General features: G+C 38.3%; 1 protein-coding gene across 1 annotated transcript; it reads left to right on the top strand.

The window, feature by feature from the left end:
• Positions 1–861: 861 nt before the first annotated feature.
• Positions 862–14,740, top strand: LOC101745959 (adapter molecule Crk). The gene is made up of 7 exons (XM_004926578.5): positions 862–1,321; positions 4,717–4,839; positions 5,796–6,039; positions 8,390–8,518; positions 9,965–10,042; positions 10,625–10,720; positions 11,749–14,740. Exons 1-7 carry the CDS (start codon positions 1,272–1,274, stop codon positions 11,854–11,856), a joined length of 828 nt encoding a protein of 275 aa, XP_004926635.1. The 5' UTR covers positions 862–1,271; the 3' UTR covers positions 11,857–14,740.
• The last annotated feature ends 1,131 nt before the right edge of the window (positions 14,741–15,871 follow it).

The following is a 15,871-nucleotide window of genomic DNA, read 5'->3' as shown; positions in this document are numbered from 1 at the left end:
GTGCTAGTGGTACCTAAAAGCACTGTTAATGGATCGGGAGGATCCGTAATAACGTGTTTTGGGCGACGTCGATTATTTACCATTCTGTCTACAGGATCGGGCATGGGTATGTTGTGAGCTAGACGGTAATTATATAGTAACTAACGTATGTGTATTATCTATGTAGATAGCATCATAGTAATTTTGATAGAATGTACAAGGCAGGTGACTATATTTTATTCTATAAGACAGATTGGAAACAATACTGGCAACAAAGATAGGTGGTAGATGTGGTTTTTAGGTACGTTATTGTTGATTATTGTTTGACCTACTATTTGACAAACGTTATCAGAGTTGTATATAATTTAAGAAAGTATAAGATAAACTCGCGCCCGTAATTATCGTAATCTACGGATCGAAAGTTTGCCACGATTGTAACATTACAATTGACTACATAATTTTATGAGAAAACTCTTAATATCATAAAATACCTTATGGACATTGTTTTCCATTCATGTTAGCAAAATAGTTTATTTTAATTTCAGCTTTCGGTCTTCAACGTTATAGATTGGTAGTAAATTATATATAATATAATAATACTAAATAGTAAATAAGAGAGAGAGAGAGAGAGAGAGGAGATAGAGAGTTAGAGTATTCTTTATTATACTACACCATAAAAATAAACAATACGAAACAGAGAAGCATTGAAATGATCATTTAGATTTTTCAATTAATATTCAAATAATAATTTCAAATAATCATTTATTTTAAAAGTTCTGCAATGTTGTTGAGTTTTAACCATGGAGTTAATAAGTACCTTAATAACTCCATGGTTTTAACCTATATCATAGACAACCAACCTTTCATAGAAGTAAATGCGTCAAACATTACAAAAAGACTATCTATGACTTATCTACATTGAGGGAACTTCGCGTGTGTGAATGTCGATGAATTATTTTTAAATTCAACATTTATATTTAGATTTCTAAAAATTCTTACATTTCGTATTTTGTACTTAGTAAGAGAAGCGCACGTTCTAAACGTGCTACTACACCGGCGCGCTACAAATGCGGAAACATGTGTTTTGATGTGAACATCAAGTCTTAAAGTGACAACAAATCGTGATTTTTTTCGTTTGTTCTGTGATTTGTGGTCATCAAGAAGTTATAGAACCGTGTTCTACATAAAAATGTTTTGCTAAAAGTGTCGTGGAAAAAGATGTTAAATAGTGATTTCCGGCAATGACGAAGTTTTACTAAAACTAGGCGTGTTCTTGACGTTCCGGACCAGGTATGGCGAATTCCGGAATGGGGGGTTCCTTCGACCCCAATGACATGAGCAGGTCGGTATCGTAAAATACGAGTCTAAAATTAAATTCTAACATCCAAAACTTATCAAAAGTGTTTCATAACAAAACCAAAGCAGTCGTACGTGGCTGCTGAACTTCTGGTGATAAGCGGGCGACAGCAATGCCAAGGCGCATCTACTTAATAAATTACCACTACAGGAAGTTAATTTATGAGAATAACAATGCCAACATAAATTGGTAATGTATCAACAGAACTTAAATTTGTTTCCCCGCTACGTAATCTAAATCATTTTATGTTCTTCTTTTCATTAACTGCCATGGAGATCAGTTCTGACAGGGACAGGGTTGAATCATGCTTGCAATAATCCACTTGTGCTTCTGTTTTTATAATAGATAGGGTATCAGATATTTTTCAATGTTACTATCAGTAACAAAAAATACTTTTATCAATGTTTATCAACATTAATACATTCTCTATGTCACTATGTTAGGTTATTGATAGGTCATTCATTATATCGCACATACAGTACTATAAAGTCATATATGTGATTTTTGTTAACACTGAACTGAGTATGAGAAAATACATTTTTTAGTTAATAGTTATGGTGAGACGAGAGAGATCTTTGCATTTACTGATGAAGTTTGTAGTTTAAATATTATGATTTTATTTGTATAGCCTAGCAGAACTATATAAGAATTATATAGTAAGATGTCGAATTTTCCAACATTTCTCCTGAAAAATAACATAGGTGATTTGCATAAGTGACGTTATCGCACTGTACGTGCGATATGAGACAAAAAAATATTTCTAGCTAGTTTTTGTTTAGTGTCTCTATACTTTAATGTCCTTTTCGTACTTGGCTGTATGTTCATATGGAGGAAACTTAAATATTTATTTTTTAAGAAATGTTGGAATGTCTGTTATTGATTTGGGTAGTATAAAGTTTTTCAAATAGCAAAATGAAATATGTAAGCAGTTCACAAATGGGCATGATAACTGTTGGTAAATTATGTTAATTAAAACCGTTTGTTGATGTTTAATTATGTTTAGTGTAAAGTTTTTTTATGATTAACGATGTTTAATGAAACATTTTTAATTAATTATTTTTAATGGAACTTTAACTTAATTTGAAATTGGTAGTATGATGAAGCTTGAGCACTAATAGGCAAAAGCATTTAGCTTATTTTTCAAATGAGCTCTTTATTTATCGGTGAAGGAGAGCTATAATTGCTGCTTTTGGAACCTCTATGGAGGTGCAATGTCATGTAACATCAATTGTGGCTTAAATCAAAGTTTTAAAAAAAACTTTTGTTCTGTTGTAAGAGTAACTGATAATTAATAGATTAACCGTTGTTCGTAGTATCAACATGAAAACAAGCATAGTTTACTTAAACTCAGATGAAGTTTAGATGTTTTTAAATTTTCTGCATTCCATTAAAAAAAAATTATCTTTTATTAGGTTTACACGCTGATTGTGTTCATTCTAAATTCGACAGTTGAATTATTTTCAGAAAAAAAATTACATAATTAAATGTGAACTGAATTTTTAGCTGCATTTTATAAAGTTTATATCTACGCTTTTGTGCTGTTTTGAAAAAAATAGATTGAACCGTAAATTGCTAGTGTTAGCAACGTCGTCAGGTTAGAGCCCTGTGAGCTCACCTACTAGTTCTGTGAATCTAGTGTAACTGTTTCGAAGTTATTAGAATAGGTAGGGAAAAAAAATCTACAAGATTCACAAACAAACTGGACACAAGTTGGGAATGGCTATTTAGCTAGAGCTGTCTGTTTATTGTATTGTAATCAGAAGTCAGCAAAGGTTTGCATTCTCAAATCTTGTAATTAAGAATACATTTTATTAAGGGGTTTCACAATTGATGAGTAATTTTTTTTTACGTAAATTGATTGTACCCCATACATAAAATAGTGGTAAGTTTGAATAAAAATTTGTTCTTTATAAAGCTCAGAAGTTAGAAGAAGAAATTGTTCAGAGCACTTAGTTGAGTGCTAGGAGCTGGCCTATTGTAGTGTGGCTATTGCATAGAATCCTCGAATACATAGATTTAAAATTATTACATTAGACCTAAAATTTTTGAGATTGATACATCTTTCTATTATTATATCCAAAATTTTAATATAATAAGTATCAGATGTCCCATTTGTTGTGAAGCTTTTTATATAATCTACATGATAAAGGTTTTTGTTGATTGTCTGAAAAAAATCCCAAAAATGCTTAAAAAACTTATCATATAGTGGAACCCCTTAAGTAATCATAAATTTAGTCAGCAACTACTGAGGGATCACTTCATTTGACCAGTTTAGGGGAAAATCAACAGGTGAAGTAAGGTACTTCATACTGTTTTTTGAACATGCTGAATGCCCTAGATCACTGGTGCACAGTTTGTTCAATTGCCACCCCTTCAGTAGAGAAAAAATTTGGCGACCCCTAGTTAGGGAGGGAGTGGTCTATTACGAACTACTAAATTGATCAAAAATAGAAATTGGTCACGACTCCCGACAATCCACTGGCGGCCCCCACAGCAGTTGAGAGTCCCATGTTGTACACCACTGCCCTAGGTGTGGGTGTCTCAAGATATGTAGGTGATGTTAGCATGCATGCATGCATAGCAAGATGTCTATGAACTCAGATAATGACTATACTGGATAAGTCAAAAGCTTATGTGGTATTGAATGTAATGAAGTTAATTTCAAATTCCTCTTGAAGTTGAAATTGTGCATAAACACTAGTCTCGGTTTATAGTTCTAGAACAATTCTTGTATGTTTCTGTTGACCTGTTTTACTGTTTGTCCCATTTTACATCAGTTTAATAGCGCTTTAATGTAATCATGTACACTAACTAGAGTGTGAAGCTTTTGATCCATACACTGGAGTTTATGCTTTGTTATTAGGACACTTGTAAATATTATACTTATGGAAAAGTAATGTATTTTCAAATATTTTAACTATTCAATGAAGATATTGAGATTTTAATCTCTTGGACAGTTAGCGTTCTATGTTTGAGCATATATAGTGAGATTGTCATGTCAAATTTATTGTAAATTGTCTAATTTACTAGCTTATGAATATCTATTTTATTCAACATGACTGAATTAGTGTGTAAATGAGAGTTTTATAGTTGAGTCTTTCTTGTGTAATTCAGCGTGACTGCTCATACAGTAACTAGCTATCATAGACATATTTTTGGTTCTTCCACATTTTGTAATATTCGTTCCTATCAATAACTGTGAAGTCCTCCTATGAGAATGTTCTAGTAGTAGTAACTATAGAATTAGACCGAAAATTTTTGGGCTAGTGAGTCGCAGGAATTTTTTAAAAAACACGAGAGGACATATTTTTCCACATATCCCACTAACTACATATTATGTCGATATGGAATAAAAAATATAATTTCATTTTCTTTCACAGCTGGTACTTTCACGGCATGACGCGGAAAGAAGCTACAGATCTGCTCCTTAATGAGACTGAGAGTGGCGTGTTTCTGGTCAGGGATTCGAAGTCCATTGTTGGAAACTACGTTCTTTGCGTCAAGTAAGTCAGACACGTCCAATTGTGATTCATAGAAACGAAGCAACTAGTCTAACAATCTCCATGATCAGGACTCAAGTCTTCAGCGTCAATTGTACCAGCTTCTTGGCAGTCACCCAACTTTTTAAACGGTACAATGACTTAAATGTCTTTCATTTCTTTAATTATATTTCAAATGATTTATTCGTTTTTATGTATGTTTCAAGTGGACTTTATCATATCAACATTTTGTATTGTAGTGAAGTGAAATACATATTTAAATATTATGGGAATTATTGTGATTCATTTTTGACTAGAGAGTTGCCTGGAAATGTATTTGTTTTTGATTCCGGTGCTGGTACACGTGCAAATTTAAAAAAATAAGTGTTTCACTCAATAGAGTAATAGTCAATCTCAATAGAGTGTAATAACACGATGTTATACCTTCATCGTTTATAGGCATGTGCTATGTATGTATTTACTTGAAAAAAATAGTCTCTCTGGAGGATCTGAACACCGGTAAAGTCGCAACACTCATTAGAAGAACTCTGGGAACAATGTTAATTTGTCAATCATGGGTAACAGATTTTTCATAAGTGTAGATGGATAGTACACGACCCATCTGGTGCTAATCGGACACTGGAGCCGATTAAGGTTAAATTATAATATGGCTTGTAATCACAAGTTGCATATCCGACCGCAGCCTATTCGAGTCCCTCCTGTAAGCTGTACCCAGACTGTATAAGAAGTGTTTATTAAATAATATGAAATAAGTAATTTTCAAGTAACGTGCAAACTTTAAAGGAAATTCTATGATGTCGCGAACAGATATGAGTAATAAAAAAAGCGAGAGCGGTCCAGCCGTTCTCGAATTTTAGCGAGACTAACGAACAGCAATTCATTTTTATATATATAGATATCAAGCCACTCAAAACACAACTTTATCACCTCAACATCTAGTTTTATTTACAATCCAACAGAGAAGCAGGTCGGGTGTCGAACTATATAATCGATCGCATCGTTTCACCCGACGGCTCGGTGCTCTTCCGCATCGGAGACCAGGTGTTCGTGGACATGGCGGCGCTGTTGTCGTTCTACCGCGTCCACTACTTGGACACGACGGCGCTGGTGAGGCCCTACGCGAGGACGGCCATCGCTCACCAGCCTCCGCAGCAGAACCAGACCCTAGAGATAGTTATCGCGAAGTTCGATTTCGCTGGCAACGTGAGTAATTTTTTTTTTCAGTTTTTACTAGCCTGTTCTTTTTCTATTTTACTTTTTGTCTCCGGCACGGTTTGCGCATTAGCCAGTGTCAATTTCGCCGTTTCAATTATTTACAGTTTATGAATAATAAAAAACGAAGGAAACTAATCGCGACATAACATAAATGATTAAAAACGAATTAAATTTACAAAAAAATTAACATGATATAGGATGAAATACAATCTCAGTAAAATGGTGGTCATTTGCTGAGACTTTTTCAGTGGACTTTTTGGAGGATCTCGAGAAGCTACGTCCAGTGGCTTTGTTTTATTTTCCCAAATTTGTGAACTTTCACAGATACTAAACCCCTAAATAAACCACCGTTATTACGCATTTAAACCTGAAGAACCACTTTAAAGACTAAATAAAACAAATCACACAACTTCACTCCTTGCGTTCCCGCCAAAAAGTTTTTTTTTTTTTTATTGCTTAGATTAAAGTCTTTACTAGCCTCATGCGTAATAATAGTACAAGTTTAGTAACAGACCAGAGATTATCATGGTGTAATGGGTACTGGAGCCCATAGACATCCACAAATGCAATTACTGCTTCACGGCAGAAATAAGCAGGGTGGTGGTACTCGCCCGCGCGAACTCACAAGAGGTCCTACCACCAGTAATTTTGAATGACGTTATGAGTACTCTTCCACCTCGCCAGTTTTGTATCCACAGGGCTATGGCATGTATTTCATTTAAAAAAGGTGTGAAATTCTTTCGTCAGTTGTAGGCAGCGAAACATTTAAGTCTGTTATTGCTAATTCTCATGAACGACCTAACCATTCGTCATAAACAGCGTCGTATGTGTCATTCTTATTGGGTGAACAATAAGATCGACTGTCCAATATTGTTCGTTATAGCGCCACTCAAGTTTTTGCCAGATTCTCTTTTATGATTACATCGTATATCCCTTGGTCGAAGGCCCGTGCTCAACAGTGGGTTGAAAAGTACATTGTCTCAGGCTTCAAACTGCTCCTGTCCTGAATCTCGTCAATATGGGTTCAGTCGTTTTGGCTAAAAATGCAAACATTCGATTTTATGGCAATAACGCCTGCATTGTGCTCCAAACTAATCTCTGTCTTCGTCTGGAAACTATATAAAAAGCCTTTCTCTAGTCCCAGAGATGTGCGCTAACAAACAAAGGAACAGAAAAAAAAATTAAAAAATAACTCTGGCTAATGTATCTTCTTTAGTTTCCCCCTTGCTATTTTGATTACTTTTTAATTATAAACAAACAAGCATCTATATGGGATTATACTGTTTTGTACTGTCCCATGTATTAATTTGTAGAAAACGCAATGCTTAACAAATTATGAGGCATGTTTTTTTTTTTATTGCTTAGTGCCAAATCTTGGACTTTTTGCCTGACATCCCTGTAACAAGCGCTAATTTCATTGTACGAAAATCTAGAGCTAACTAAACCCATTTAAACTGGCCGCCCTAATTTTAATATTATTCACGATCTAGAAATTTCCGGCAGCAGAATGTCGTAAATACAATATTCAGGTCTCCATAATATTCTATTCTTAGAATATGGTTCATATGTCCAGTAGCAGACATTTTTTGTTGTGCACTGTACACATGGCTACTTCTACGTACCAACAAACGCGCGAATGAGCTTCGCTCGGTGCTTTTGTAGTGTAATGACAGCCTTTAATAACAAAAGCTTAAATAATATTTAGTTTGTCTGTACTGTATTCGAGGGTAGAAAAAATAATAATTAATTTTTCATAATTGTTTATCTTACACTTCGAAAAACAATAACTTTTTAGAGGATTTTCTCTCCTGGGTTATCCGTCTTGCACTTGCACTCCTGCGTTACGTCTACTTACCAAGGAAACAATGAGATTTACTGGGACATAATAAGAGGTTTCGATAATTCGATGCATCCGTGGACTGAATGATAAGACGGTCCGAGTATTAATGTCTACCGATCCCTTAGTGCGAGGGTCTAAAGTTCGCACTGGGCTTAATCTTTGTGATGTGTGAGCTATGGTCTGATCCGTCAAATGGAATAAGATAAAGGTGATTGTTGAAATTACTCTAGCTAATGGGTGAACGAAACGTCTGTCGTAGCCCTAGGGAGCCAGAAATGGAGTACTCTGATGTCACGATTAATAAAGTGGACAGTTAGACTGGTCGTGTGATATTGCCAGCCTAGTAACTCGAGTATGATTATCATATTTGACACTGAAACAGAAGTGTGGCTGTAAAAAGTAATATTGCAACATGGTGTTGACTAGTGTTGAGTGGGTGGGTTGTGGATGAGTTGCATAGATGAGGCTAGTAACACACAGGGCGTGCTCTGGTTCCAGGACGCAGACGACCTCCCGTTCCGGCGCGGCGAGAAGCTGGCGGTGGTGAGTCGCGACGAGGAGCAGTGGTGGACCGCGCGCAACGTGCACGGCCGCACCGGCTCCATCCCCGTGCCCTACGTGCAGAGGGTCAGCTCCTCACTAGCTAGTGTTACATCGTTAGAATAAGGATTTTTTATTTATTGCTTAGATGGGTGGATGAGGTCACAGCCGACCTGATATTAAATATTATATTCATATTATTAATCACAGCTCCCACTCAAAATAAGGTCGGCCACTACACGTGAAGCGTTTAAGACGTGGATTCGAGAACTTTTTCTCAGAGAGTTAGCAGAGTCATCTAATTGATAATATTTACTTATATATATTTTTATGTGTATATGTATTTATTTAAGTACGAGTATTTGTATCTATAAATATTATGTATGTTATATATACACATATGCTTAAGTAATATTACTATCACACTACACCTACCAAGGTTCATCTCTGCACCCTCCTAAGGTAGGCTGTTAGAGAATGCCTATGGCATGAAGTCCGCCTTTATACTGTCTAGTATATAAAGTTATAAATAAATAAATATTAAGTGGTTACTGGAGCCCATAGACATCTACGGCGTAAATGCTCCACCCACTTTGAGACATAAGTTCTAAAAGGTCATAAGTATAGTTACAGCGGCTGCCCCACCCTTCAAACCGAAACTCATTACTGCTTCAGGGCAGAAATAGGCAGGGTGGTGGTACCTACCAGCGCGGACTCACAAGATATCCTACCACCAGTATATGTATACAAGATATGGACAAGGATATGGCACTTGAGCTTGATTACAATCTCCAAGTTTGCGCGCTGCTAAGTGGTTACCAGAACAAAACTCGTGGCCCTAAACACGTCGTTACGGATCCTCCCGATATATTAACGGTGCTTTAAGGTACCTCAAGCCCCGGTCACCGTCCTATAAATAAATTAACCCACAGACGCAGCCCACTGAGTTTCTCGCCGGATCTTCTCAGTGGGTCGCGTTTCCGATCCGGTAGTAGATTCTGCGAAGCATTGCTCTTGCTAGGGCCAGTGTTAACAACGCACCCGGTTTGAGCCCCGAGAGCTCACCTACACTCTAGGATAAAGCTGAAATAGCTTCCCAAGGCTATCAGCAAAAGTCACCACCGCGTGAATATTGTGTTACATTTAGAGTCTGAAGATTTAAGTCTCAGTTGTATGCCTTGTTCTCGGCTGTCATGACTGACTCGGTAGAGCAGTAATTAGCGCTCCAGACTATTGTGCCGAGGGTCGTGGGTTCGATTCCCACATCGGACAAACGTTCATTTGTTTCCTCTTTGTCTGGGTGTTTATTATCTATATATTTAAACGCCCACGGTACCTACAACACAGGGATTCCTAATTTGGGGCCAAATGAGCGTGCGTGATTTGTTCCCCGTTATTTATTTATGGCAACGAATGTGTACCACCTTTGGTCTCAAACATCTTTATTCACATTTAGGGTTGTCACTAATAAATAAAAGTTGTATTGTTCGCGCTAGACAGAAAAACACTAGCTACATGAGTTTGTTGGTGTAGATGGCGGACATGTCTGCGGAGTCCCTGGAGGCCCCGGCCCCGCCCGTCAACAAGAACTCCCACCTCACCAACATGGAGGTAAAGGCATCTCATTTATATTGTTCTATATAGATTATTTGTGAAGCAAACCGTTGACACGAAGCATCGCAAGTCGTCGTGGCCTAAAGGATAAGACGTCCGGTGCATTCGTATCTAGCGATGCACCGGTGTTCGAGTCCCGCAGGCGGGTACCAATTTTTCTAATGAAATACGTACTCAACAAATATTCACGATTGACTTCCACGGTGAACAAATAAGATCGTGTAGTAAAAATCAAATCCGTAAAATTATAATTTGCGTAATTACTGGTAGTGGGACGTATTGTGAGTCCGCGCGGGTAGGTACCACCACTCCGCCTATTTCTGCCGTGAAGCAGTAATGCGTTTCGTTTTGAAGGGCGGGGTAGCATTTGAAACTATACTCGAGACCTTAGAACTTATATCTCAAGGTGGGTGTCGTGTTTACGTTGTAAATGTCTATAGGCTGCAGTAATCATTTTAAACCAGGTGAGCTGTGAGCTCGTCTACCCATCTAAACCATTAAAAAAAATAGAACCAAATTTGCACTTGAGTATTTTAGCAACAGTCCGGCAGTCGAGTGTAATACCGTGTTGTTGTCCAGCGCAAGCTGCCCGCCCTGGCGCGCGTGCGGCAGGCCCGGGTGCCCAACGCCTACGACAAGACGGCCCTCAAACTTGAGGAAGGAGACATCATTAAGGTGAGGTCCCCCAGCAACGCCCCCTATCGGCCCCTCGCCGTCCCCCACACAGCACTCTGCACCGCTCGGCAGACATTTCTTGTTAAAAAAAAAGCAAATAGAATTAGCGTAGAAAGTGTGAGATGTGGTTCTATTTGTAGGGATTGGCCTCTGGAGGTGAGGGGCTATATTAAAACACTGACTTCATGGTCAATATATATTACAAACTAGGTACACTATTACACATTTACAATGTTTTATGTTTATAAAACCATAGGATGTTTCACTGTCCGCGTCTAGATGAGAAGTACTTTTCATAACTGAAGACAAGCATCTGTTTTAACATTTAAATAAACTTCACATGTGACAAGTGTTGTCTGCCATTACTTACATATTCAAACTCCAACAGAAAGAAGAAGTAATATGTAGCAACCATATAAATTTAACGTTAAAAGAGGAGGTACTACTCAATAATGACGTCACTGTTTACATTCGCCCCAAAACTCCTTAACCTGCCGTTTGATTCTAATGCCTAATAATCTAAGTTTGTGTACCTAGACATTACATTTCGTTGACGACTCCACGAATCAGATCAGCTCTTCTGGCAGTTAACATCTTCGAGCAGGAAAATATCCCCCCCCCCCTCTCCCCCCACGATACTGCGGTAGTCCGGGACAATTCACATACCCGATCCTGTAGACCGAATGGTAAACAGTCCACGTCGTCCAAAGCACGTCATTACGGATCCTCCCGATCTATTAACGGTGCTTTTAGGTACCTCAAGCATCGGTCACCGGAATTGGCTCATAGACACAGCCCACTGAGTTTCTCGCCGGATCTTCTCAGTGGCTCGATCCGGTGGTAGATTCTGCAAAGCACTGCTCTTGCTAGGGCCAGTGTTAGCAACGCTCCGGTTTGAGCCCCGTGAGCTCACCTACTAGTTAAGGTTACGCTGGAACAGCCTCTCAAGGCTATCAGCTTAGGTAGATAAAAAAAAAGACAATTGAACCCGAGAGACAATCTGAGCGTGCGGCTTGCTCGTTGCGCAGGTCACAAAGATCAACATCAACGGGCAGTGGGTCGGGGAACTGAACGGCCGGACCGGACACTTCCCCTTCACATACGTCGAGTTCCTGGACGAGAACACGCCCAGCTAGATGCACCCCCCCAACCCCCGACACCTCCCCGGGACGCATTTATTTCCAAACATATAAACCCGTTTTTAATACTTTATTGGTATTAGTTTATTATACAATAGGAATAAATACGCGCCTTTATTAGAATGGAATTGATTAGTAAAACTACATCGAATTTTTGTAAACTTTACACTTATTCAATCAAACACCGTCGCGTCGATACGTGCCTGTTTGTTGCAGGAATTTGATTGAGAAACGTAAAATTCGAAATTTCATTATAATTTCTTAAATTGGAACAATACCTTGTACCATAACGGTTGGATTAATTAATAACCTGTGAAATATTATTTTGTTATCGCGTATTAATTGCACAGGCGTTGTACGCGTTCTATACTATGCATAATGACGTATGTATGTGGTGTGCACCCTCGTGTGGATATATGACAAGATAGGATAACTATATAACATATAAATAACAAAGTAGACGAATTAATTTGAATCAATTACTAAATTCGTATTGAAGATGTCGCTAACCTAAAATAAAATTATACTACCATATTATTATACATTATATATTCCATGAAAATATAGGCACATGGCTACGTGCCCCTCATCATTGTACGACACATCCTAAAGTTACTAACATAATTATTAACAAATTGAACTGGTATAAAATGTGTTTGATGGCAACCCTGGCGGCCACCACTCCCCTCCGCTGCCGATTGCACTATTGTAAATTAAACTCAACTGTAAACGTGGGAGGCTACACAGCGCCGCGCCCCCGGACAGTTCGGGGTAGACACGAGCACCCCCCGCGATCCCTTACCCCGGGGTACGCAGTGGCCCCACGAGTCTAGGCTTGTACTTGTGTCGTTGCCAAATTAACTCGTCGACATCCTTAAGTATTTCGAACTAACACTCATTCGTCGCGTATGTAAATATTAGTTATAAAACGGCGTTCGTTTTGATTTATTAAATAAATAATATCAAAAGTAACGCAAAAAGCTCTTCCATGAAAATATGTAGTCACTAGTTCGTGAGGACCCGGAGACGGCCGGCCCCAGCCGAAACGCTTTTGAGGTCCTCATGAATAAACACATAGAAATATTTTTATAATAATTGCTAACGCAAAATGTATACAATGTATTATGTATTAATTAATTATTTAGTTATTTTAATTACGTCTTCGTTTGTAAGCTCCAATCATTACCACTCGTATAGACGGTCGCCGTGGCGTACTAACAAATGACGTCACTAAGTTGTCTACAGAAGCAGGTGTACGTTGTGTGTTGTGTACCGAGTAAGTAAGTTGCTCGTGATATGAAAAGCTGGCTCGTTTTTACTTTTCGACAAGCTACTTTATAACTAACTTTGTTTTAATGAAAAAGTTCAAGTGTCGCTGTTCGAAATCAGAAAATAATGCCAAAAATGGATGTGGTTACAATATTAAAAAAAAAAAAAAACACGACTTCGCGGTAACGGCGAGGACGAGTAATATAGTTTTTAAGATATGAATTTCTTTGTCATTTTGCATCTAGTTTCGACGCTGGTATCAGAAAAAAAAACTTAACCCTTTGGCTAACACGTAGGTCACCGGTGGAAATAGATTCGTCTTTCCCAGTCCACTAGGTATTCCGCACCTTAATAACAAGATCGAACCCATGCATCAGCCCGCTGAGTTTCTCAGCGGGTCGCGATTCGGATCCGGTAGTAGATTCATTCGCGAAGCAGTTGCTCTGAGTTGTAATTCCACCCCTCCTGGCTGAGCCTTTGCTCGCCCACCTGTCCTGGTGAAACTGGAAAGGCTGCTGGGCCACCAGTAATCCTTCAATCATAAAAAAACCAGATCGAAAAGACAAATCGACATAATTACTTCAGTACGCCGCGTAAGGCACCGGTGACCTACACAGCAGTCAAATGGTTGATGGTATTATGTGACCGTTATATGTATTTGAGTTTCCTTAAACTATTACTGGTGGTAGGACCTCTTGTGAGTCCGCGCGGGTGGATACCATCACCCTGCCTATTTCTGCCGTGAAGCAGTAATGCGTTTCGGTTTGAAGGGTGGGGCAGCCGTTGTAACTATACTTGAGATCTTAGAACTTATATCTCAAGGTGGATGGCGCATTTACGTTGTGGATGTCTATGGGCTCCAGTAACCACTTAACACCAGGTGGGCTGTGAGCTCGTCCACCCATCTAAGCAATAAAAAAAAATTAAATTCGTATGCTTAATACAGCTGAAGAAACTTAAAACCATGCTCACATATACACAACTTACAATCTTACGTCGAAGTATTTAATGAAATAGCTGAGAAACTATCGAAGGCATATCTGTGTGAGACATTAAATAATCGACCGACTCAAATTGTAGAACCAGTTTTGTGGACAGGGAACTTTACTAATATGCGAAAACCTGATCTGCAGCGAACTGTAGGAAGATGGGGTAAAATACTCTTAATTAAATAATACCGGATTAATTATTTTCATATCCAATAAAACTACAGAATTTTAACGTTAAAGTTCTTCATGGTATTTACACTATTAATTATGTTTAATAATTAATTTAATTGAAGCTAGCGCTTGTTTTGAGGCCTTTTTACAATCGCCAATTGTAACAAAGTCATGTTCATATTGAACAGTTAATTTGACTTTATTAATGGCACAAGTTATTGGCGGGAGTCGTTAATGTTTGTCGATTGTAAAGATGTTGTTTTTAACGTACCAAATGTTATCATTGTAAAAAAATCATTTTTATTTTAGTCTATGGTTATAATGAGATTACCTGTCTATGTATAGTATGTAAGTAGTACATCTGTAAAACAATTTTTAAATCGTCATTATTATTAATATTATAATTTTATTAAGTTATCTGTATCTTTTTTGGTAATAAATTTTAAGAACGATTTTTTTCTTTTTCTTTCCCTAATCTGAAAATTCTTTCTATTGACTCTATTTTCTGTTTAAAAAACTTGTACGAATAAAGCTCGACTTAACACACGCAATTGAAAGTGCAACGTACATCTGAAATTAAGATGGGAATCCTATTTGAAGGATAAAAAAATACGTCTGGTACTTTTTCGAGCCAGTCAGAAGTCTAATACGCACTTCTTGTCATTACCAACTCATGTCATTACGGATCTTCCCGATCCATTAAATGTGCTTTTAGGTACCACAAGCACCGGTCGCCGTCCTCGTCGAACCCGTCGCTTGCGACGCAGGGCTCGACTCGGTGGTAGATTCTGCGATGCACTGCTCTTGCTAGGACCAGTGTTAGCATCACTCCGGTTTGAGCCCCGTGAGCTCACCTACACGTTGGGGTGAAGCTGAAATAGCCTCTCAAGGTTATCAGCATAGGTAGGAAAAAAAATACCAACTAATGAAAGTGGTGTATGAAACAAACACTAAAAACAGAAACAGAAAAAAACCACCCCTATGCTAAGTTGCAATGGATATACTACTGGAGATATAACCCAAGGAGAGTGTATGTTAGGCAGGCGTTCCTATGCAGCATGATAGGGAGGACACATTGCGCTGTCCTCGTATGATTTGGGGCCGGGACAAGAAGAAACTGGTGAAAACCTTTTTAGGACGAATTGTAACAGATAACAATTATATGTCTGTCTCGCCCTTCAAACTGGAATAAATGCTGTTTGTTTAGACAGGTTACAAAAGCTTTGAATATATAATTACATTCATGTTTTTGTTCTCCCTAACCTAACAACACTGCTTGACAGGGGATTTTTTAGGAAGGTTAGTGTTACGCAGAAAGCTATGGATAGGGCTATGCTTGGTATTTCTCTACGAGACCTAATCAGAAATTAGGAGATCCATAAAAGAACCAAAGTTGCTGACATCGCCCGTAGGATTAGCAAGCTGAAATGGCAGTGGCCAGGTCATATAGGGCGAAGGTCGGACGGCCAATGGGAGAAAGATCCGCGATGGAGACCACGTACTGGTAAGCGTAGTGAGGGACTACCAGATGCCACGTCACGTTGGATGCAGGTGGCATAGGACCGGCCGCACGGGAAATCAGT

The sequence above is a fragment of the Bombyx mori genome, chromosome 27 (genome assembly GCF_030269925.1).
Source record: "Bombyx mori chromosome 27, ASM3026992v2".
Taxonomy (NCBI): Eukaryota; Metazoa; Arthropoda; class Insecta; order Lepidoptera; family Bombycidae; genus Bombyx; species Bombyx mori.
The sequence above is the reverse complement of the archived record's forward strand: the minus strand, read 5'-3'. Positions and strand labels throughout refer to the sequence as shown.

Excerpts from the sequence above, each read along its gene's own strand:
- LOC101745959 (XM_004926578.5), top strand. The coding sequence starts at position 1,272 with ATGGCGAATTCCGGAATGGGGGGTTCCTTCGACCCCAATGACATGAGC. Across the intron at positions 4,840-5,795 it reads AACTACGTTCTTTGCGTCAA|AGAAGCAGGTCGGGTGTCGA; the intron begins GTAAGTCAGACA and ends ACAATCCAACAG. Across the intron at positions 10,721-11,748 it reads AGGAAGGAGACATCATTAAG|GTCACAAAGATCAACATCAA; the intron begins GTGAGGTCCCCC and ends CTCGTTGCGCAG.